Below are 24,861 nucleotides of genomic sequence, written 5' to 3'. Positions count from 1 at the left end.
TCAAAGAGAACAACTACCAGACTTTTAGAAGACATCTGAAGGCAGCTCTGTTTAGGGAAGCTTTTAATGTTTGATGTATTATAGTATTTTAATATTTTTTTAGAAGCTGCCCAGATTAGCTGGGGAGGCCCAGCCAGATGGGCGGGGTATAAATAATAAAATTATTATTATTATTATGGTTATGAAATATCACTGAACACCTGCCTCAAATAATTCTCATATTTTATGATTACCAAATGATTCTTAAAATAGCATATAGATTTATTGTGTGCCATGTAGAGGCTCAAAGAATGAGCTGCAAAATAAGATTCAAAGGGCAGCTCTTTAAACACTGTTAACACTGAGGAGGGAAGTAATATTCTGAGCTGATGTTCTATTGTATTTTTGTTTTCATTCACTGGTTTGGTATTTTTTCTGCTGTGTATAAATAAATAACAGATAAATAAGCCTTCTTCTGGCGCTGTAGGGAGGAGGTTAGTCTGTATAAAACATTGCAAAGTACACACTTTCTACAGAATTCACATTCAGTAAAGGTAAAGGTACCCCTGCCCATACGGGCCAGTCTTGACAGACTCTAGGGTTGTGCGCTCATCTCACTCTAGAGGCCGGGAGCCAGCGCTGTCCGCAGACACTTCCGGGTCACGTGGCCAGCGTGACAAGCTGCATCTGGCGAGCCAGCGCAGCACACGGAACGCCGTTTACCTTCCCGCTAGTAAGCGGTCCCTATTTATCTACTTGCACTTAAGAGTGCTTTCGAACTGCTAGGTTGGCAGGCGCTGGGACCAAGCGACGGGAGCGCACCCTGCCGCAGGGATTCGAACCGCCGACCTTTCGATCGGCAAGTCCTAGGCGCTGAGGCTTTAACCCACAGCGCCACCCGCATTCAGTAGCAAGATGCAAAATTACCAGTATCGGAAAGCTTTATTTTTCTGTGATTACTTATTGTCCACACCTAAATTGCGAACTTGCAGTTTTGGTATTCTCCAGCTATTTGAAGCGTCACCAGATAATGCTCATGTTTACTTGTTGTGATAAACAATGGGGGAAGCACTATCAGGACGAAACTCCGTTAGCCTGAGTGAAGTGTTGGGTTCCCATGTGACTGGGAGGAAAGCTTTTGCTGAGTTTAATTTTGCTGCCAAATAACCACTGCTTAGCATCGTGTATGAACCACAAACCCTGATTTAAACAGTAATCTGTTAAGCAAGCCAGCTCTATAACCAACCCATGGATCAAAGTTGGCTTGTTTAGCAGCTCATAATTGGCCACATTTGTTAATAATGATAAGCTAGACTTCCTGGCTTATTGTGGTTTGTGTGTATGAGCACTGTGCTTATGGACCTCACAGCTCCAAATTAAAATCACAGATTTAAAAACTGACCAGGCCAGGGAGTGGACTGAACATGTTTTATGTGTGAACAGTCATTGTTTTAAAACAGGATCATATCTAATGATAGGCCAAAATGGTTTAAAGTAAAACAAAAGTTGGCAGAAGCCCTACTCCCAGTACTTTGCTCAGGCTGCTGGAAACATGTTCACATAGTGCTAAATCATGGCTTAGCATTGCATATCAACTGGACCACTTCAGGACAATGAGTGAGCAAGGAGACTCTGACATCATGTGATCCTCTTAGTAGTGAAGATACCCTGTTTTGTTTTGAGTGTTAGATAACCCATTTCTGCTTTCACTCAGGTCTCCAAAGAAGAAAGGCATATTGTTAAACCTCTCTATGACAGATACAGGCTTGTGAAACAAATGTTAACTCGAGCGAGCATTACTCCCATCCTTGTAAGTAGTTAATCAGTGTTTCATACATTTTCCAACTGATTGGTGTGTACTTGCCTCAACAATGAGTGTTCATCTTGCTAGATGTCTCCCTTCTGGACTAGCCCTTATGCTCAAAACAGGTGTTCCCAAGCTAGTTAGTGAAACACTTGTTTTCATATGGTTTCCTAGTTTTGGATTTGCAAATTATTAATGCCTTTAAATTTTTTAGAGCTTTTCGTTTTTAAATGTTTTGAATATGTATTCAGTTTATTTTTTAAAATATTTTTATTACTTTGGTGGTTACTACCCTGGGCTACTTGGAAGGGTAGGATAACAATAACAATAATCGGGTAATGAAACTAGTTCCAACTCTCAGCAGTTCTTAAGATGTTAGTTTCTCAGCTGTAGCAAATGTTAAATGTGTCTATTTGTCTACATTCATCAATATTTGTTATACTGACCTTTGTCTGAAATGACTACCATTTTTTAACATGGTGGTCTTTCTCTAGACACACTGTAAAGCTTCCTGTGCAGTAGTTGAGAATTGGGCATTGGTTTGCATGTAAGATTTACTGTTCTCACTTTATGCTGGGAACAAATGCCTGAAGATAAATGTTGACTAGGGTTGAATGTGCTGCTTAGCCAACATAGCGCAAAATATAAAATAATGCTGTACTCAACCAAAACGTAAGTTGAACAAAATAATAGATTTCTTGTATATTGCGTAACATATTGTGACGTATATTTTAGGGCTCACCATCAACCAAAAGACGAGGTCAGATGTTACAACCTATCATTGAAGGAGAAACAGCCCACTTCTTTGAAGAAATCAAGGTATTTTATCTATCCAAAGACAACAGAGGTCCCATAAGGGCCTATAGTGTACACTTGAATTTAACTGCAGCATTTCACATTAATACACACATCTCTACACCTCAAATTGTAACAAAAATGTAAGCTTGAATGTGTGTGCAGAATGAATGTGTCTTTTACTGGGTAACTGAAATACTTAATGCATGTTTGAAGTATTTCAAGGTGGTTGAAATACTTAATGCATGTTTGAACAACAATTTTATTATTTTTCAGGAAGAGGAGGAAGATGGTGATGTGTCATCAGAGTTCACTGATCTCTTAAAAACTAACACCCAAATGCAGTCTATTACTACTAGTCCAGTTGAAAACTCAGAATCTGATGTTGAAGAAAGTCAAGAGAAATTGACTCGAGAGCTTCGTCTGTCGAGTACACGTGCAGCTTCCATGTACGTAAATGCGACCATGTGAGCACCACACAACAAATGTAGCTTTGTAATCAAAACAGCTGGTTCTTTTTTTTAAAAAAAAAACACTTGTGGATCGTGATGGGCTGTGAGGTGGAACAGTGAAGGGTTTTCATTTGCAATGTCCTCCTCTAACAGGTCAGCCAAATCATTTTACTTAGTTGTTTAAATCAGAGGATCCCATGGGCCAGATTTGGCCCAGCTCTGATCCCAGTTTGACCTGAGAGGCTGTTCTCCCAAAATCACATCAGGTGTGGCGCAAGCAGAGGTGCAGCTGGATCAGCTGTGTGACCGAGTTCCCCATGAGAAACATCATCACACAGCCAATCCATTCCCCTATGGTGAACTTGATTGCATAGCTGATGACTGCAGAAAGCAGCTATGCTATACTCAGTGCTGCAGCCGGCTGTCGGGCACCTGGAAAATGTTGTGCAAGGGGCATTGATATTATTGCTTTGTTGATGGGTGGAATACCCATGATGGTTTTGATTACCCTATGCATTTTTAAATAATTTTATAGGCCTGAATTATTGGAGCAACTTTGGAAAGCCAGAGCTGAAAAAAAGAAATTGCGCAAAACTCTACGGGAATTTGAAGAAGGGTTTTATCAGCAGAATGGAAGGTTAGTTGAATATACAATGATTGTAGGCCCAGAAGTTTACTCATAATGAAGATGAGACAAATATGCAATTGTGTTTGTCGATGAAGGCATTAGTTATGCTAGTAATGTACAGTGTTGAAAATGACAACCTAACACTGACTCAGTTCACATGACTCTTACTAAGCCAGGATACACTTGCTTTATGCAGTTGCATGCAGCCCCCTTGCCTTCTCTCTTTGTACAAGTGGGAAAACAAGGAATCCACAGTTAACTATAGCTTTACACTAGGTGCAAACTGGGAACTCTGGTTTAAGACTTTCAAACAAACCAGGATTCATAAACCAACTTTAAACCATAGATTTATACCCTGGCTTGTTTGGAAGCCATAGCTTCTAGGTTTCGAAACACATAGCTTCTATGTTTACTTGCAACAGTGGGTCCCTTGATTGGATTTTGCAAATGTGGCCTCCAATGTTCATCTATTTTAGTAGGATCATCAGCCACACTATTTGGTTTCAATGAATATTTGTATAAATATAGCCAATTAAAATAAATAATAAAATTTAGTACATGTTTCCCATTGGATTCTAGCCATTTTTACCTCAGTTCAGCAAGAAATAGGTTCTGTGAAGGAAGCTGGAGGGGGCTTCAGATTCATTACACATAATGCTTGCCAATCAAATAAGTCATTACATTCCATAAAGATACTGAGAAATGTAGCATAATAAAACTTCAGTATTACTGTCAACTGCATCTCTCAACTTTGCTATGATGACAATGCAGCCTTGTTAAACGTTATGTACTGGATTAAACTAAATAGCTATGCTAGTAAGAGGCAGCACAATATATTTTTTTCCCCTTTCTCTCCCCCCCAGCCAGTTCTTGGGAGATTGAAAGAAGTCCCAGAACAGCATGCAAACAGAGGAGATAGTTTGATTAGGCAAGCAGAAATGTTTGTGCTTATAATGCAATTAGCACTAGTTTGAATTCCACCCTGTAACATTTTTGCACTGACTTGGGTGGAATGAGAACGGGCTTGGCTACTCTTACTCATTTAAATGGATTTTTAACCTTTTTTTAAAAAAAAAACAACCCACAAAGTTAACTTTTTATAGACAATTTGTAAAACCTTATGAGAACAACAGATAAAATGAACTACACACTGTTATGAGTAGAGTGCTGCAGATGTATTTCCTTTTCTTGATACTTCTTTAAATTGTTATCACATGCTAATATTTTACCTTTGATAGAAATGTAACCTCCATGTTCAGAAGCAATATATCTCTGATTACTAGGTTCCTTCCATGAATTGATGTTTGTACTTCAGAAAATACAAGCTTTTGCCTAAAAATGCTTAGAATGAAGCACAGGGTCAAGGATGACAGATGCACCACCTCCAGTTCACCAGTATAACATGAAACACCTCTAGCCTGCATGCATCCCCAATCTATTTCAAACCAACAAAATTGGTCAGAATTGTTAAATGTTGCATTGGCTTTATTTTTCCAGAAATGTTCAGAAAGAAGATCGTGCTCCCATGCTTGATGAGTACAGAGAGTACAAGAAAGTTAAAGCCAAACTGCGGCTTCTTGAAGTCCTTATCAGCAAACAAGATTCTTCAAAATAAATTAAGTTTCTTCATAATAGTGAAAGGTTGTTTTCTTATGATGTCCATAGTACTGTTAGGTGTTCACTTTTGTCTTGCGCTGTTGAAAGAATGCAGTTTTTGTACATTTTATGGTGCCACATTTGAAAGGCAAGTAGGTCCTATCTAGAAAGCTAACAAAAAACTTTAAAAAAGTAAGACTGCTCTGTCCAACTTTAGAAAACATTTTCCTTGTTTCTTTTAATTAAAAATGCATCTTCCTCCCAAAAGACTGTAGAACTAGAACCATTCAGAAACTCTGGACCTTCTAACTTCGTTTCATCTGCATTTGTTAGTGTTGTACTGAACTCCCTCTGTTGCCTTTTTATGCTGGGGAACAATGGCAGCAAATTTAAGAACACAACTGTGTTTTTCAACACCAAACTGAACTGAAATGCCTTTCAGAGGACCGCTGCGGAATAACTCTGTTTGATTTCAAATGACATTTTTCATACGATAGAATGGTTTATGGTCTGTAGATATTTGCAACTTAAAGCTCCTTGGTCTTCAGTTTCAGATTACAATGGACAAACCAGAAAGTGACCTTGCTTGTTGTATTTTTAAAACTTGGAAAAACCTGAACATTTATATCACATATTGCCTACAAGACTTGCATTACTGTTAATTTATCAGCTGATGGTGATTTAGTGTGTGATCTCAAATGGATATTGCATCTTACCTTTGTATGGGAGAGTGTCTGTGCTCAGCTCTGTTGTATCTGAAATAAGCATATCTTACCAAGGGCTAAAATAAAATCATTAGTGTGATGGATTCAAGGTAGACACACAGTTTGAGAAAAGCCTCTCTGCTATGTCACTGTTGTAAAAATGGAAGGAAAAGTAATTTGTTTGTGGCAATAAGCAGATATCATATGGTTATTGCATGATGAAGCTTCAGAATTGAAACATTTTTGTGATGTTTATTTTGCCTAGTATAGATGACAGTAGCCTTTAATGGTTCTTCTCAATCCCTTCCCCGCCCCACTTAAATCTGCAGTCTGAAAGGCTCTATCCAAGCCTACTGTGGACATACAGTCTGCACATAGAGAGATTATCAAAGGTCAGAGACTCCGTTTTACCACCTGCCTTTATGGCATGTGTGCAGACACTGTACCTCAGGCCCTTAAAAATGGTTTGATGAATTGAGTGCCAGTGTGTGCACACTGAATGGGGAGGAACAGGGCAGTGTCATGGGATTTCTTTGCATGTGGGTGCTGCATCTGTGGCACAACTGGACTGAGCCCTAAATGTTGAAATTGGCACATTTTTGATATCTTTTGTACTGTGGCCATGTTTTTGTATGTGCCTATTTGCTGCATGTGTTATGAACAGCTAATGTCAACACAGATATTGATTCTCATTGCTTTTTGAAAGACCAAAAAATGAATGTCTGTGAAATAAGTGGCTAGCATGTAATTCATCAGGTCAGTGTGTTAACATGGAATAGATAGAAAGTAGATTTTCAATACTCCATACTTGCCTGTTTGCTATGTCTCTCTATTTTTACTGTGATTATAGGCATGTAATTTTGGAACCCAAGAGCACTGAAATGAGATTATATTCAAATGCTTTGCCTTTTTATACAACTAGAAGGGTTTTTTTAGTAGTGAATTACAAGTTTGGAAATTAATCTGGAGATCATCTGTGGCTTTTATTCAGCTCCATTGTGCAATGTACACTTCACTTTGTTTTCTATCAATCTGCAGACACAGGTGCACCCAAACATTGAAACTTATGTGTACTGTACAGTGTTGTACATGAATGTTTTATATACCACATGCAAAATGTCAATATGCACTATTTAAATGTTTTAAATAATATATTCCTCCTTTATAATGCTTAAATCTATATGATTCCAATATTTTTATAAAGTGAGTGATCAGACTGGTTCCACTTCAGAATTAACAGCTGCTTTGGTGTGTTATGCAGTGTTTGGCTGTTTGTTCAGTATCGTAGCTAGCATGGCATCAGTTATGCTAAGAGTGTGTGTTGTGCCATCTTATTGAGCAATAAATGGTAGTGTTAGGCATTTTGTGATATAACATAGTTTTACTTTGGTATAAGTAAAAACTATATGTGGATATATAGATATATAAATATATATATAAATAAACCAGATATAAATGATTGCTATGTCTGGTATTTCATTGTATAGATTTTTATAATAAAAGGATCTTTTATTGTCATACTCCATTGTGTGTTTGTGGTGTGTGTATGTGTGCGTGTGTGGAACATGTGTTGTTTCTCCTAATTGACTCTAGGGCGTTTAAACAAGGTTTTAACAATTGTTTGTTTTAATCCTGTGTGCTGTTGCCTATAATTCTACTGTTTGGCTTTAACATGTAGTCCTGGCTTAGAGTCTCAGAACTGGTGGTAGTTGCAGTTTCACCAGAAACAAGCATGTACTTGTGTTTTTTATCTTGTTACATTGTAAGCTGCTTTAAAGGCCTTCAGGTTGAAAGGTGACCCATAAATAAATAAATATATTCATTGTGCACACTCTTCTAATTTTTACAGTGCTGCCGACTGGAAGCAGTTTATTATATTATACTTCTAGAATGTTCAGCAAGGTTATTCTTGTGTTCTACAGACCTGATTTTTTCCACATCTGAATTTGTTAACCTAATTTCTTTGTGGATGTATCCAAGGTCCACCCTGTTTTGGTGAGCTGTGCAGTTTTTCTTCTCTGTCTCAAGGGTATGGGGCAGTATCTGGGGGTACTCCTGCCAGCAAGTCATTCCTTCCCACCTGATTTTTTGGTCTGGTTTTTCCCATTAACCTCCATATTAGACTGTTGCTTAACAATTACAGATAGGTAGCCGTGTTGGTCTGCCATAGTCAAAATAAAAAAATTCCTTCCAGTAGCACCTTAAAGACCAACTAAGTTAGTTCCTGGTATGAGCTTTCGTGTGCATGCACACTTCTTCAGATACACTGAAACAGAAGTTGCCAGACCCTTCTATATAGTGAGAAGGTGGGGAGGGGTATTACTCAGAAGGGTGGTGGGAATGGGAGATTGGCAGATAGCTGATCTATCTCATCATGTAACAGGCTCATCTCAGCTATCTGCCATCTCCCATTCCCACCACCCTTCTGAGTAATACCCCTCCCCTCCTTCTCACTATATAGAAGGATCTGGCAACTTCTGTTTCAGTGTATCTGAAGAAGTGTGCATGCACACGAAAGCTCATACCAAGAACTAACTTAGTTGGTCTTTAAGGTGCTACTGGAAGGAATTTTTTTATGTTGCTTAACAAGTTCTTGTTATTACTATCATGCACCTAATCATGTTCTAATACTTGACAGAGATCCATTCTCTTCTGTTCAAGAAAACAGCATTGAAGTGCAGTTTTGTGTTTCTGAGCTGCAAGGCAGGCAACACATCCTTCTTGGAGCCCTCTGTTGATCCACAAAGAAATATCGCTTGCAGTAAAAACAACTGATCCATCTAAAATGATGCGGCAGTTGCAAGAGCTTTGGGAAACATAGGATTAAAAAAAAAATCCCTCAAGAACTAAAAACAAGATGCTGATTGGGTGTAGAATTTAGCAGTACCTGTTAAAGGGAGGGTCTCAGCCATGTATGTATACTAGCCTTCCAGGGTTCCTTTATTGTTAACCATGGTTTTCAGCTGCTCATACTTTAAAAAATGGGACCAGGCTGTTGCCAGAAGAAAGTCCTTTTCCATGAGCAAATGTAAGCTTGGGAGATGGTTGCTGGAAGTAAGTTTTTGATGCAATATGGCCTTGATGCTAATGCACTAAAAAAACCCTCTACTTTTCCCCTCCATAGCTCTGAGCATCCTCATCTATAGGAGCAGAATTGATTGCAGGGAGCAAATGTTTGTAAATTTCCTTAATTCATGTAAGTCACAGGAAATAAGTGGTATTGACATAGGTTTTTTTAGTGCAAAGTGCACTGTTTCATACTTAACACCTCCCTGCTACCGTTACAAGTACCTGAGAGCATCCTCTTTGCACTACCAGCCAAGGGCACAGAGAAGGGTATTCTCAGTGACTGTATTACGGCCGTGTGCCTTCTTTCCCTGGGGATAAAATTTCAAGCTTGAATGATATCCAGAGGCATTATTTTTCAGGTGACATTTGGTTACTGAGGTAAATAGGATATTCTAAATGATGACAATTGTCTTACATTATTTATCCACTTTTAAATTAATTGAGCTTTCAGAACAATGTAGCAAATGCAAAACAAAATAAATATCACCATTATCTTTAGAAACTGACTTCTCCAGTCTTACCCTGGTCCACAAAACACTAGATGGGAGTGTAAATCAGATCACTTCACCATTGGGGACACGCACATACACACAAAGTACTCCGTTACTTTCAGTGGGAAGCAGACACAAACCTGGAGCTGCACTGACATGGGGGTGATGAATGTGTCCTATTGAAAGTAACATTTTTATTTGAAGGTACATTCAGATGTGTATCTATGGCAGGCTTAACTCTTTTTTGTGCTGAAGGCCAGCCACCATGGTCAACCCTCTGGGGGGCAACATATAATAAACATGGGTGTGGTGAAAACAGCAATTCTAAATACTGCCTTCCAAAAGACTTTCCCATTAGCAATTCTACAATTTTAAAAATTGTTTAATTCTTACATCCAGAAATAAAATCAATTAAAGGATGAATTTGGGGAGTGGGATCTTGGGAATTCTAAGGTATGTCCATGGTTTCTGATAAGTATGTGGCAATTGCCTTTTCTGGATTGGGATATATAATATATCATTTTTTTCAAACTGGCTTCGGAATATAGAATACAATAGATACAAAACTAAACAACTTTATTTAGTATCCTATAGCATTTGACAGCCTGCTCCCAGCAGTTCCAAATTGAGATTTATTCTTTGCCCCTCTAATGCTGCTCTAAAGAATGAAGGAAAACACTTTTGCCTTATCTTTTAAAACATTTCTATTCTTATGTGTTTTCCCACAGCTGCAACCTGATTGCCTGGGTTTAAGTACAGTGTCCCCAAACAGCCACATAATAAAACAGTAGGTGAAGGTGTTCAGTGCATGTTCATGGCTATGTAACATGCCTACAGTTCTCGCTTCCTGTTAAGCTACTGTTGACAAAAGAAGTTATGCCAAAAGCAGCTCTTCTGCCTTACATTTAGTAGTAGGAGGCAAGCAATCAGAGCTCCTGGGCAACCCCATCTTTAGACTTTGGTTGGTTGGTTGGAACTTTCCTTTTTTTTAACTTTATGAAGTAGCTTTTTCTCAGAATCTATGTGGTGTTCAGCCAGGCAACTGGCACGCCACTTGAATGGAGGGGGTAATGCATAAGCTGGGGAAGGATTCCTTTCAACATCTACATTCTAGAGTCTAGAACGTTTTCCCAGTGCTGCAGCTATACAAATACTGAGACACGTTGGGCAACCTTGTTTCTGAAAGGCATAAGAAGTTGCATCTAAGGTTTCAGTCAGACTGGGTCCCAATTGTAAAATCTGCTCTCTTACCTTTCCCTACTGTAGCTTTCATGGTGAGACTGTGGTTTTAGGAGCAGCGTTCATAAGCATGTCAAGCTTATAGGTCACTTCTTTCAGTTGTTTCTCCATTTCTGCTGTATATCTGGAAAGTCTAGAACAAGGAAAAAATCAAAATCCAACAAAACGTACAAATAGAAAACTCATCTGCGGGGCTTTAGAATCATTTTTAGCCTGCCACGCCTCCTCATTTGGCTCAACTAGCCATTTTTGGGAAGCCACACCCACCTGCTCTATACCTACATGATGTTAGGTGGAGGGTGGGGCTTCAAAATAACAATTGGGAGCTTAATGTAGGCTCTTGGTGGTTCCTCTGCTGGAGCAAGGTGCTCTCCAATCCACCCATGAGCTGATGGGCAGTAGGAGTGTGCCTTGCGGGGGAATAGGTTTCTGTCCAATGGAAGCCACTTCTCCTTCCCAGTGCTACTCTTTGACACCATCCCTGCAGCCCATTTCCACTTCCCAAATCAGAAGTTGAAAGGAGTAACATGGGATGGCCTGAAAAGGGCTGTTTGGGTGCACTTGTTCCTTCCTGGGAACAAAGTATGTGCAGCTAAAGAAAGCAGCTACTTTTGGAAGTAGCTACCTTTGGGAAAGATCAACTTCCCATGGACCTCTGAAAGGAGAAGCACTGTTTGAAGCAGCTGCCCCCCTTCTCTTTTAAATGGGGTGGTGGTGGCTATGTGAAACAGTGCTTTTGAGAAGCGTTGAGGCAGCCCTGCATGGGCAGGGATCCGCTGCATTATGGAGTTCCAACTGGGTAGGTCAGATGACCCCATCAGGAGCATGCTTTTTAAAACGAATAAATAAGTTGTTTGGGGTGGAAAAGTGTCCAAATGAGGATCACACTGTCTCTTCATACATTAGTTTTCAACTGGTGTATCATGACCCCATTACTGGATTACTATCTGATGTAGGAACATCAAAAGATTCTGCTGGCTAAGGCCAATGGCCTACCCAGCTCAGCATCCTGTTCTCACAGTGGCCAAGCAATTGCCTGTGGGAAACCCACAAGCAGGATTTGAGCACGAGAGCACTCCCCCCTCCTGAGCTCAGCATTTCCTTGGGGGGGGGGCTTAACAAGAAGTGGGTCTCCAATACATTTGGCATGAACATGAATCCCAGCCTGAAAGGGTTGAAGACAACCGTGGCTATGACACTAAGCAGCACACCTTTGAAATTCAGTGTAAGAAACTGCATTCTGAAGTCCTGCGGATGAGCTACCATAAGCTTTCCGTTTCCTGGAAACATCCTGTAGAGACACAATATTGTTTACACAAAGAAAAACAGCCATCATTAAGTCACTTTCCCATGTTCACGTGTTGCATTGCTCACATGCTCAAGTCGCATTATACAAAGTGCAGAAGTATAAAAGAAGAAAGGACTAGGCATTTTCTGTCCTTAAAACACATTCCTATTACTGATCCATACAAACACACAATGCCTGAAGAAAAGAATGTGTGCAGGGTCAGATGAATGCTAGATTCTACCAGAGAACAGCCAAAAAGAGAGGGAACGTGTCTGTAGTCTTGTGTGCAGAATTCAGCATCAAGTTTTTAGAGCAGAAGAATCTTACCTTGTCCAAACTACCAACTCTGGAGAGGCTCTTATTCATATCTGTCCTGGAGCTTCTAATTGTCATGCAATAAAACACAGTACACAATTACAGTCCATATTATGGCCACTTCCTGATACAGCAAGGGTGGAGAACCACTTTGGTCCAGTAGGCTGGATCAAGCAGTGGCCAACACACTATAGGCCAATCATCCAATATCTTATGATGTTGGGTGATCGGATCCCTGTAAAAGGCAGTAGTGCTCGCATACAGCATTCAATGCAAGTCCCACAGGAAAGGAGCAATTAGGAGTACACACCTTAGTGTGCTCTCCCGACAGTCCCTTGGCATTCATGGCTTTATCAGTCCCACACCTCACGTCATATGACTTCAGGGGAGTAAGAGGTGGGCAACACCAGCTCAAAGCAGCCTTTGTGGGCCAGAGGTTCCTCGCTGCTGTGAAACAGCTTTGAGTGAAACTGATGTCAGCAAACTACAAAATGGAACCTGGTGTAAAATGTAGATCTTATTTTGTGTGAAAAGAAATAAGTCCCCACTTCTTCCCAAAAAGCCTGAATGCAGTTAATCAGTCAATTAATGCTAAAAAGTTACCCCACTGCTCACCCACATCTCCCACATCACAATTATATCTAGTTAAAGAAGATGCATGACATGATTATTATTGCCGTTCAGCATTTCCCTGCCCCTCGCATACAGCAACCAAGGAAGTGGTAAGATGTGGTAGAAAGAAAACACTACTTTCAATAACACATATTCAACCAAGAGATAAGAACAGACATAGGATGGCAATGGCTATACATTTCAGGAAACATCTAGATTGATTGACATTAAATTTACATGTGACAGGACTGGGAGTAGATTCCCCACCCCCTTATTTCAAAACTTTAACATGCAGTCTAGCAGCATTGTAATCAGTTTTGCCATCTGACTGCAACAGAACATGGATTCTACCATATGCTGCAATAGCAACGGAATTCTCTTGTGAGCCTTCTTTCTATCGAAATAATATATGGGATATATACTGTATTTACTCGAATGTAATAAACACCTTTTTTGGCCTAATTACGTCATGAAAATTAGGGTGCACATTAGATTTGATTGCAAGCTTGAAAAACACAGCTAACATAGCAAATACTTTTTTGGTTTCAAGGTTTTGACAACTGAGGTGCGCATGTGATTTCTACCTGCTTACTCCATACAAGTCTTCTGTCTGTGATGTCTGCCTCTTCAGTTTGAGTTTGACTAGAGCTTTATTGTAACTCTAAGTATAATATAAAGACAGCACTGTTAGGTGAATATCTCCCAAAATCACAGCTTGGCAATATATTCATTATATCTCACTGAAATGTCACAAAATAGTGAATAAGCTTCTGAGTTGTCAGAAACTTTTTCAAACGGATGTTAAGCAAAACAGGGTGGGGAAAGAGTAAAAGCTGAAAATGATGTTGGAGCCTCGAAGTTGCAGTATGTATGCGTCTTAAGAGGGAATGCTGATGTATTAGGCAGATGGGCAGAGGAAACCAATGAGAAGGGGAAACATAGACCCATCAAATCCTGAGTAACAACCGTTTTGTGCTGGTGAGGGTAGAAACGATGGGACTGGTTGGAGGGCTGACATATTTCCCCAAACCCATCCTGGGCACATAGCAGGGGAACAGAAAGGATTTGGGTTCAGAGGATGCAAAGATTTCCTGGATCCACAGATATATACCTTCCTACTGTTGGAGGAGGAATAGTTGAAGTCCTGCTCTGCCCAGATACAGTCAAAGCTATAAAATTCTATAGTCACTGGGATGCCATTCCAGGGACAGAGAATTGTACCCTTAAATTGGATGCAGCTCTGGTGAATGCAAAACAATTTCAGTATGCACCATCTTTGGCTACTGTGCCAAACAAGCAAGCTGCCTCTTCTCGTCTATTTTTAAACTATGAAAGGTAACACTTACTCAGATCTGTCTCCAGCACAACTTAGAACACACAAATTTCTTGTGAGGAAGAATCATAGAATCATAAACAGAAGCGTAAAAAGTGGTACTCTTTATAAGTGATTCTGGAGATTAATTTTAAGCGGCATACTGGGTAAAAACACACACAACTGAAACATCAGGGGAAAAACCTTGGAAACCATTCTTGGTGATGGATAGTGCTGTGAAGGACCCTGAATGAGAGGCAGGGAAGGGAAGATCTGCCAGGGTGAGAAAATAGGAGAAAAAACGAAAGCTCCCTGGTGAGAGCTGGGAAAGTCTACCTCTTTCTATGTGAGGGTTAAGAGCTACCTTTGAGAGAGGACTCTGCATTTTCTTTTATCTTTCTTTTATTATTGTTTTTATTTAATTAGCTTCTTTTCTTTTATTGTATTATGGAAAAACTTTAATAAAATTGTATGGGGGTGGAATAAAAAGTTGGCAACCATTCTTGTAACTGTCCTCACAGATTTTAGTTGTTGTATGCATATATTAAAAACCATTGTCTCAATACATTCAGTGCTAAATAGAGGCTGGGCTGTGAAAAACAGCTTTAATAAACTTGGGTGGGAGTTCTATGTACTGGAAATATCCATGGTATCTTTTATAAATGAGCCTCCTTAATATTTTCCCCATGATCATATATGAGCAATAAGCAATCCTTGGCTTTTAAAAATGAGGGAATGCTTTTATTTCAAGATGTTAGAAATTATGACACCTGTCACTTGAACATCCTATCACAGGATGTGTATTTCTGCACTCTGTTTTCATCCTCTAGATGCTCGGTTGCTTAAAATAAAGCAGCCTTTCTTCAAAATCCCAAGAATAAGGATAAGAAAAAAAGTCAACGGAAGCTGCATTAGGTAGTATGTTACAGTGGTGAATTTGGGATTAATCAGGCTTTGAACAAGGTGTCTACACAAGCATGAGGCAGAAAGTGTTTGTAGTTTCTGAATATGCAGTGACTGCAAATATACACCTGGCAAATGAATAATAAATAACAGCGACTTGGGGGGCTGATAAAAACCCCTGCTCTTAAATAAGCCAATCTCACATGAGATTCTCAATTAAACTAGATTTACATATTCATCAGCCACACCAAACACATGTTTCTCCCTATCACCAGACTCTGCACAACCAAATGGGGCATTGCTAGTAACCTGCTTAAAAATATCATATGCTCAAAAAGAAGACATGGGTAATATAAAGTGATGCAAGGAGTTTTCACAAGTCACAAAAGGTGTACCACATAATCCCAATGGATGGGATTATCAACCAACCCCAAGGGATGGTTGAGCCCCTAAATACGAAGATCAGGTTGGAATCATGTGGTGACTTTCTTATTTTTCCCAGCCTCACAAATGCAGCCAACCAGAAATGACTCCTTGATTAGGAGATGCAACCCAAACAATGAAGTGACAAAACCCCATTCATTGTCTATGGAACCACAGACCCATTGAAGCCAAGTGAATTGCATCTCAGTTAATTGGAACTATAGGTAGTAGTACCGGGTTGATCCTTAAAGGTTTTTATGAATAAAGCAAGTAGTCAGTAACTACTCATTATAGATTCTATTATCTATGATTAATATAGTCACATGATTAAGCTGACATATGAACAAGCTTTTGATCACACACACAACCACTTAGCTCTTCCCTTTGTGTGAACAGAAAATAAGCCAGGAAATTTTCCATTAACTATAATTTCCCATTTTGTCCTCATGATAGCTTTGGAACAAGCCAGGATATTAAACCACTCCAAACCATTATATGAGTCTTAATATACTTGTTCGTCCTGAAACCATTAACCATTAATTTCCCAGTCAGGATGAGATGGAAAGATTTCCTGTCTTGTTTACTTGCTCTAACAAAAGGAGCAGCAAAGTGGCTGCAGGTACAAAATGAAACTTCTTCACATCTCATCCTATTAAGCCAATATATGATTAACAAGCAGCCATTATTTTGTTGCTGACAATGGTACTATGAACAAACACCTATAGGTGCTTACCTGTCTAATAAGATCACTGATCTCAAATTCTCTGCTTGGGATGACTGAAAAATCAGCTTTCACTTCAGAGTATGTGTCATTAATGATTGCCAAGAACATGTTCTGTGCAAAAGAGAAAGAATTTTGAGTCACAAAATCAGAGGCTGAACTTAGAGGAAGGGGTCTCAATGGTTATTTAATCGGATGATGTCAGATTAGTCAATACAACAGAGCAGCGATTAGAGTCAACAATATTTGCAAGGTGTAGTGAATAAGAAAAATTAGTACATTCATAATAGAAGACAACTCACCAACCTTGCAAGATAGTGGCTAATAGTAGTTTTTATTAATTTTACAACTCCTTCCAAAGTTCCAATATTAATATGATGACTACACCCACTATTTTTTTCTCTGTTTGTCCAAGGGGATCACATCAATTGCTGGTTAGCGCCCTTGATGAGCATTTTACTTCAAAATTTTGTGTCATGTTTAGTACCTTAGTAATGAGGTACAAATCAAACTTGATTGCAATTTTCCTCATGATGTTTGGATGACTACTACAAGATACACTGTCCATGCCACCTGAAATGAGGGGCAGGGATGTTTTACTGGTGAAAAGATTCCATTCTGTATTCTACTGTGCTTAAAGGTAAAGGTACCCCTGACCGTTAGGTCCAGTTGCAAATGACTCTGGGTTTGCGGCGTTGATCTCGCTTTACAGGCTTAGGGATCCAGCGTTTGTCTGCGGACAGCTTCCGGGTCATGTGGCCAGCATGACTAAGCTGCTTCTGGAGAACCAGAGCAGCACATGGAAACGCTGTTTACCTTCCTGCTGGAGTGGTACCTATTTATCTACTTGCACTTTGATGTGCTTTTGAACTGCTAGATGGGGAGGAGCTGGGACCGAACAACGGGAGCTCACTCGGTCGCGGGGATTCGAACTGCTGACCTTCTGATCGGCAAGCCCTGGGCTCTGTGGTTTAGACCACAGCGCCACCTGCATCCCCTATTCCACTGTACTTAACCATCTCCAATTAAATAAGTATGTCACACTGCTGCTCATCATGATGACAGACTAAGTGCTTGAACCTGCCCCTCAGCATAGGCTGTGAATTGGCTTACAAGTAAAGTTGTGTGCTATCTGTGTGCAAAAAGACCCCCAGGTATGCACAGGAATAGGAAAGTGGGTAGGTCAGATTTCAAAAGATAATGGGGAAATGATGCAGCATGGATGTAAGCAAAGTCTTACAATGGAAATTCAACTGGGCTTACTTCATAAGACTGCAGCCTTAACAAAAGCACCCCATGTTTACAAACCTCTATTTGGGAAAAATAAGGTTGGGATGACTGACTGATTTAGTTTTCTCATCTTCTAACATCCCAGTGGCAAATATGAAAATGTGCACCTACATTTTATAATCATGCCTACTTTTACATAAGCAACTTGCTCTGCTATTCAGTATTCAAGGTTTATCACAGTAAATTGGCAGGGCAACATAATCAAAACAAAGTATAAAAAAAGAAAACTCATGCCCCACCTCGAGTTCTCTAACTTTACCCGCTAAACCTGAGAGAATAGACAAATAAGAATGGTAAGCCTTTCTAAAATTAGCTCCTTGCTCCACAACGTTTGCAGTCTACCATCTCTCAATCTCCCTCTTGTTGCATCCCTGCTTCCTTGCCACATCTCCTTTTTCCCTGACTCATTAACAAACCATTACTAAGCTTAGCACTGCAAGGACTGCTGAAGTAAGTGTCAGCCCTGAATGCTTAAACAGCAGAATAATTTAAAGTCATGCCTCAGTGCTTTACAAATGTATCTCTCAAAAGAAATTCCAGCAGAAGGTAGACCATATTGCACTTCTGTAAGTGAGTGGTCTCAGGCCAATTCTATAGGATATAAACTATCTGACCTTTAGAAGGCATATGAAGGCAGCCCTGTATAGGGAAGCTTTCAATGTCTGATGTTTTACTGTGTCTAATGTTTTAATTTGTTGGAAGCTGCCCAGAGTGGCTGGGGCAACCCAGTCAGATGGGAAGCATATCAATAATAATAATAATAATAATAATAATAATAATAATAGTTGTTGTTGTTGTTGTTGTTGTTGTTGTTGTTACATACTTCTAGGGCCCAAAGGGAGCTGAACACCACTGGGAGGGCCACACAATTCCCAACCCAGCTTACACAGATACCTGGAAGTGGGTCTCACTGAACTCAGTGGGACTTACTTCCAAATAAGACATGCATAGGATTATACTGTTGTTGCTTTTGTTGTTGGCTTTCTGGTGCTCATGGTTTGCATTAAAATATGACAACTTTGGTGAAATATATATAACAATAGTCTTTCAGCTTAATAAGCAAAGATATAAACACGACTTTTGCTTTCACTCTTCACTTTGCACAAGCCATGATTAACTGGAAAGTCTCTAATTAACCATAATTGCCAGTTTTATCTAAGCCATGAAGCTATGGTTACCAGCTTGAGAACAAACCACAGTATTAAAACAACTTCAAATTGTGGCTTGGAATATGGTTAATTGAAGCTTTCCTGGTTTATTTGTTTGCACTGCAAATTGAAAAGAACAGTACTTGACTATGCTAACAAAACACACATTGATATCTCAGCATATTAAGCCAATATATGATCATTTAAACACTGTCCCATAAAACTATGAGCATGTGTACTATGTTTTATTACTCTGACACCAGCCCAAATACAGAGATTTAATTACTTTGTTTGTTTGTTTGTTTGCTTGCTTGTATATGTATTTGTATTTAATTGGAATTATCTAAAACACTACTTACCAGCAGTACGAAGAACACAAAGAACACAAATGTGATGAAGTATATTGGCCCAAGAATTCGATTTGCATGCTCTATTTCGGCAAAGTTAAAATCTCCAAGCACGATGCGAAATTGGGTAAAACTAGAGAGGGAGAAAAAATATAGAAACGGTCAGTATACAATATTCTTCTACAATTTATATTGAGTTAAATCTTATGATACAGCTTATACTCAGTTTTAAAATATCAACCACTGGCTTCCATAGATTATCTCTTCTGAGCTTTCAAACCTATTTCTATAGTGACTAGCTGATTTTATTATTATTAAGATTTTTTACCTTGCTCCTCAGCATAGCTCCCAAAGAGTGTATAGTGGCAAAACAATTTAGACACAAAAGTTTAGAACAGCCTTGCTCGAACTGATGCCCTCCAGATGATTTGGACGAGAGCTCCCATCATCCCTGGCCATTGGCTATGCTGGCTGGGGTCAAAGCATCTCGTCCAAAACACCTGGAGGGCACCAGGTTGAGAAAGGCTGGCTTAGGTAACAATCCACTTTGTGCCCTGCATGCAGAAATGTTCATTCACAGTCATCATGTCTCCCTGTACCCAGTGGCGTAGCGTGGGGGGGTGCAGGGGGGCCCGGCCGCACCGGGCGCAACATCTGAGGGTTAGGGTTAGGGGGTGCAAATCCACGGGTTAGGGGGCGTAAATCCACGGGTTAGGGGGCACAAATTACTTGCCTTGCCCCGGGTGCTGACAACCCACGCTACGCCACTGCCTGTACCTGGATGAGAACTGAAGCGGGAAGGGTTTGGTGATATATTGTTGTTTCAGGTCCGAGCTCCTTTAAAATGGCTGTGAGTAAATGGGTCACTTTGCCCACCCAGTAAAGATTTGCTGTGCCACCATTGCCCATTCCAGCTGTATACTTTTACCAGGCAGCTCAGATATCCCACAACATGCCATTATCAAACATCTCAGGCACTCTTAGCACTTCACTTAAGAAAATTCTGCTCCAACTAATCACAGAACTATATGAAGACAATCTGGAAGACTCCATACATGCAATTCTGAAAAGTGGAAAATTCGTCCACTTGAGACCCGAAGACCAGGTAACCCAACTGTGCGTATGCAAAGAAGATGATAAAGAACATGATGGCAAATCCGATGATATCTTTAGCGCAGCGGGATAGAGTGGAAGACAGCTGGGTCATGGTCTTGTTAAAGCTTATGTATTTAAATATCTGGAAGAAAACAGAACAGGATACATTGTGGTGGGACAAAGACCAAGCCAACAGAAGGGGCTCCAAGTTACCTGCTTAAATTTGGCAGGAAACCAATACTAAACTGGATGAATATTCAGGTGAGCCTGAAATGAAATAACTAGAGAAATAAAGTTCTTTATAAAAGACATACCGTATTTTTCGCACCATAGGACGCACTTTTCCCGTCTTAAAAACTAAGGGGAAAAGTCTGTGCGTCCTATGGAGCGAATGCAGGGAGGAGGCAGACAGGAAAAGCCCTCAAGAGCCCCACACAAGCTTCGCGCGGCTCTTGCGGGCTTTTCCCCAAGAGGGAGAAGGGACTGACGCCGCCAGTCAGTCCCTTCTCCCTCCTCTAGAAAAGCCTTGCACAACCTCTCCAGCCGGGGGGAGGCTTCGCAAGGCTAAAGAGGAAGCCAGGGCAGGGAGCGCGATCCATCCCGTTCGCTGCCTGGCTTCCCCTTTAGACTTGCGCGCCTCTCCAGCGGGGGTGGTGGGGGTGGGAGGCTTCGCAAGGCTAAAGAGGAAGCCAGGGCAGCGAGCGCGATCCATCCCGTTCGCTGCCTGGCTTCCTCTTTAGACTTGCGCGCCTCTCCAGCGGGGGTGGTGGGGGTGGGAGGCTTCGCAAGGCTAAAGAGGAAGCCAGCGCAGCGAGCGCGATCCATCCCGTTCGCTGCCTGGCTTCCCCTTTAGACTTGCGCGCCTCTCCGGGGGTGGGGGGGGGGTGGGAGGCTTCGCAAGGCTAAAGAGGAAGCCAGGGCAGCGAGCGCGATCCATCCCGTTCGCTGCCTGGCTTCCCCTTTAGACTTGCGCGCCTCTCCGGGGGTGGGGGGGGGAGGCTTCGCAAGTCTAAAGGGGAAGCCAGGGCAGCGAGCGCGATCCATCCCGTTCGCTGCCTGGCTTCCCCTTTAGACTTGCGCGCCTCTCCGGGGGTGGGGGGGGGAGGCTTCGCAAGTATAAAGGGGAAGCCAGGCAGTGAACGGGATGGATCGCGCTCGCTGCCTGGCTTCCCCTTTAGACTTGCGCGCCTCTCCGGGGGTGGGGGGGGTGGGAGGCTTCGCAAGGCTAAAGGGGAAGCCAGGGCAGCGAGCGCGATCCATCCCGTTCGCTGCCTGGCTTCCCCTTTAGACTTGCGCGCCTCTCCAGCGGGGGTGGTGGGGGTGGGAGGCTTCGCAAGGCTAAAGAGGAAGCCAGGCAGTGAACGGGATGGATCGCGCTCGCTGCCTGGCTTCCCCTTTAGACTTGCGCGCCTCTCCAGCGGGGGTGGTGGGGGTGGGAGGCTTCGCAAGGCTAAAGAGGAAGCCAGGGCAGCGAGCGCGATCCATCCTGTTCGCTGCCTGGCTTCCCCTTTAGACTTGCGCGCCTCTCCAGCGGGGGTGGTGGGGGTGGGAGGCTTCGCAAGGCTAAGGAGGAAGCCAGGCAGTGAACGGGATGGATCCCGTTCACTGCCTGGCTTCCCCTTTAGACTTGCGTGCCTCTCCGGGGGTGGGGGGGGGGTGGGAGGCTTCGCAAGGCTAAAGAGGAAGCCAGGGCAGCGAGCGCGATCCATCCCGTTCGCTGCCTGGCTTCCCCTTTAGACTTGCGCGCCTCTCCGGGGGTGGGGTGGGGGTGGGAGGCTTCGCAAGGCTAAAGGGGAAGCCGGGGCAGCGAGCGCGATCCATCCCGTTCGCTGCCTGGCTTCCTCTTTAGACTTGCCCGCCTCTCCAGCCGCAAGAGATCTACCAGAGGTAGATCTTAACCCTTGCCTCACCTGGGAGCTTCTCTGGGCAGGAATTCCCTCAGCTTAAGTGAGGTGGGGGAAGTGTGGCAAGTAGGGGGGTACCTACCTAGACACTGAAGCCACATTTCTCTCAGATGAAAATTGGGAGTGGGCATTGTGTGAAGTGCTCTGATGGTGTGGGCATTGTGTGAAGTGCTCTGATGGTGTTTCCTGCTTGGCAGGGGGTTGGACTCTATGGCCCTTGTGGTCTATTCCAATTCTATGATTCTATGATTCTAAGTGGCTGTGGATCTCCTGCTGCAGAACTGTAGGACTGTATAGAGTTGGGAGGGCCACCTGAGGGTCATCTAGCCCAGCCCCCTCACAATGTAGGAATCACAGCTAAAGAACGCCAGGCAGATGGTCCCCCAACCGCTGCTTAAAAGCCTCCAGTGGTGGAGACCCCAAACACCTTCCGAGGTCATAGAATTGCAAGGTTGGAAGGGAACCCCAGGAGTCATCTAGTCCAGCCCCGGTGGACAGCGGGCGCAATCCATCCCGTTGTGCAAGACTAAAGATGCTGTGCAAGGCTAAAGAGGAAGCCAGGGCAGTGAGTGCCTGCCCTGGACTGCCTTGTCTTCTTCTTTAGCCGCGCTGGAGAGGTTTAGCTCCTGGCTGGAGAGGTTGCGCGGCTATGGATCCCGTGCGCTGTCTTGGCTTCTTTGCTCTTTGGGGCTGGTGGGGGAACCCGGGCTTCCCCCGCAGCCCCAAGAAGCTCTGGGAGAAGCAGACAGGCTGCGCGCAGCCTGTCCGTTGCTCTTTGGGGCTGGGGGGAGGGATAATATTTTTTTCCTTGATTTCCCCCTCTAAAAACTAGGTGCGTCCTGTGGTCCGGTGCGTCCAATAGAGCGAAAAATACGGTATTATTTTGAATTTTTATAAAAAATTATATCCCATTCTTCTAGTGCTTATAGATCACTTCCAGTGCTCACACAGTTCCCTTTTCCAGAGGAAGGATTTCTGCTGGAGATTCTATATAACTCTTTATATAAATTAAAATAATCAGTATTGGACGTACTGAACGGTGGACCTTTAAGCCCAATTTCAAACATTACATTGGTCCCTAGTGTGAGATCCCATGCTACTCTGGTAACCTAACTGAAACTGCAAAAGAAGAGCAAGCAATGGGGACTTTCTCTTATGGCACTTCCAGTTTAAGTTTAAAAGGGAAAATAAATGTGGGAAATGCACAAGCTCTTTATTTAACTGGAACATGACATTCTCTCCATGGAAATTCCCTTCTGAACATTACACTAGAACAGGGTGTTCTAATCTTTTTGGACCAACGGACATATTTGGAATTTGGAGTAACTGCTAGGGCAAGTGTGACTGTATGACCAGCTTTGGCTAATGGAGGATTAGTGAAAAGTTAACCCATTTTCTTAAAGCAATGCAAGGCATTTCATGGTCACATTAGCAGTCCATAATACTACACAGCAGCTTTCCCCAATCCTATACTTTAAGTAGGCTGCAATTTTAGAAGGAAGGTGATAAAGAACATGACAGTGGATGTTACTAAAGTGGCATTTTTGAGGGTCTCCCTGACAAATAATGTACTATAGTCCCCTAAGGGATAAGCCTTGGCAGAGATTATGAATGTGGAGGAAAGAGGAAAATATCTATAAACACCTATGCAAACATTCTTCAGATAGCTCTTTAAAATCTCTAAGAGAAAATTTGAAAATTTTCTGTGAGAAGTATGAAAATAAAACATTGTTAATATATTTAGCAATGTGAGCAGCAGTACCTTTATCCATGCAAAAAATACATTCACTGAAATCATATTATTGTAACGGGTCTGCCAGAATGAAAGGAAATTAAAGTCTGGATAAGCTTCTGAATTGGAGAGCAGACTTTCCATCAACCTGGACACTTCAATAGTTCGGTAAACATTGAAGAAAATAGCAAAAACAGACAACTGGAGGGGGAAAAGCAAACGTTTGTGAGGTTACAATTTATATTTTTCTGATATATTCTTCATATCTTAATGAAGTTGATTGATAAAGGGCTACGAGAGGTCAACCATATCTGCCTATAAGCCAAATATGCATTAAAATGTATGTAGGGAGTAAATAAATAAATAAATAAATAAATAAATAATAATAATAATAATAATAATAATAATAATAATAATAATTTATCATTTATACCCCACCCACCCATCTGGCTGGGCCTCTCCAGTCACTGTGGGCAGCTTCCAACAAAGGAGTAAAAATACATTAAAACATCAATCATTAAAAACTTCCCTAAACAGGGCTGTCTTCTAAATGTCAGATAGTTGTTTATTTCTTTGATGGGAAGGCGTTCCACAGAGCGGGCGCCACTACCGAGAAGGCCCTCTGGGTATCTGAGTATCTATATAAGGAGCATTTTATTTTATGAAACACCATAACTCATGCTCTTCTTCACCATGAGGGTAACATTAATATTTTTCTTCAGGCATGTAAAAATACTCACATCTTAGTTGTCACCTGAAATGGAATGTTTTAGGGTACATGAAGAACTCATTTAAGTTTTATTACTACCTTAGAATGGTTTCCCCTAAAAGGATTCTGTGTGGGGTGAGTTTCCCTCAGATTTCTGTATGCGTCCCAGAATTTCATTTATTTACATACAAAATAAGGATTAAGAATTGCTGTTGTAATTATTACAGTTTGCAAGCAAATGTATTTACATGTTTGTGTAGCAACCTCGGAGACTGAAAACAGCCCTTCTCCCTGTGCTGACAGGA

At 41.6% G+C, this 24,861-nt stretch overlaps 2 protein-coding genes across 9 annotated transcripts in view; one reads left to right on the top strand and one right to left on the bottom strand.

The window, feature by feature from the left end:
- Positions 1–7,785, top strand: part of FAM13B (family with sequence similarity 13 member B) — a 58,591-nt gene extending 50,806 nt beyond the window's left edge. For all 6 annotated transcript variants that reach the window (XM_082211490.1, XM_082211487.1, XM_082211491.1 and 3 more), the window contains 5 exons: positions 1,694–1,789; positions 2,519–2,602; positions 2,855–3,027; positions 3,566–3,667; positions 5,156–7,785. In XM_082211490.1, coding sequence (XP_082067616.1) covers positions 1,694–1,789; positions 2,519–2,602; positions 2,855–3,027; positions 3,566–3,667; positions 5,156–5,273 — 573 coding nt within the window. In that variant the 3' untranslated portion in view covers positions 5,274–7,785. The remainder of the gene's footprint in view (positions 1–1,693; positions 1,790–2,518; positions 2,603–2,854; positions 3,028–3,565; positions 3,668–5,155) is intronic.
- PKD2L2 (polycystin 2 like 2, transient receptor potential cation channel) overlaps positions 5,123–24,861 on the bottom strand; it is a 32,618-nt gene continuing 12,879 nt past the window's right edge. For 2 of the 3 annotated variants that reach the window (XM_082211608.1, XM_082211609.1), the window contains 9 exons: positions 23,878–24,048; positions 20,172–20,353; positions 19,129–19,249; positions 16,344–16,445; positions 13,557–13,633; positions 12,373–12,427; positions 11,969–12,048; positions 10,770–10,890; positions 5,123–5,352 (listed from right to left, as the gene is read on the bottom strand). In XM_082211608.1, the coding sequence (XP_082067734.1) occupies positions 10,788–10,890; positions 11,969–12,048; positions 12,373–12,427; positions 13,557–13,633; positions 16,344–16,445; positions 19,129–19,249; positions 20,172–20,353; positions 23,878–24,048 (891 nt within the window). In that variant the 3' untranslated portion in view covers positions 5,123–5,352; positions 10,770–10,787. Of the gene's footprint in view, positions 5,353–5,970; positions 6,010–10,769; positions 10,891–11,968; positions 12,049–12,372; positions 12,428–13,556; positions 13,634–16,343; positions 16,446–19,128; positions 19,250–20,171; positions 20,354–23,877; positions 24,049–24,861 lie in introns of all 3 variants that reach the window. The other variant, XR_014216563.1, reaches the window with a different exon arrangement.

The sequence above is a fragment of the Podarcis vaucheri genome, assembly GCF_965113315.1.
Source record: "Podarcis vaucheri genome assembly, chromosome: 2".
In the NCBI taxonomy this organism is placed as follows: Eukaryota; Metazoa; Chordata; class Lepidosauria; order Squamata; family Lacertidae; genus Podarcis; species Podarcis vaucheri.
The sequence above is the reverse complement of the archived record's forward strand: the minus strand, read 5'-3'. Positions and strand labels throughout refer to the sequence as shown.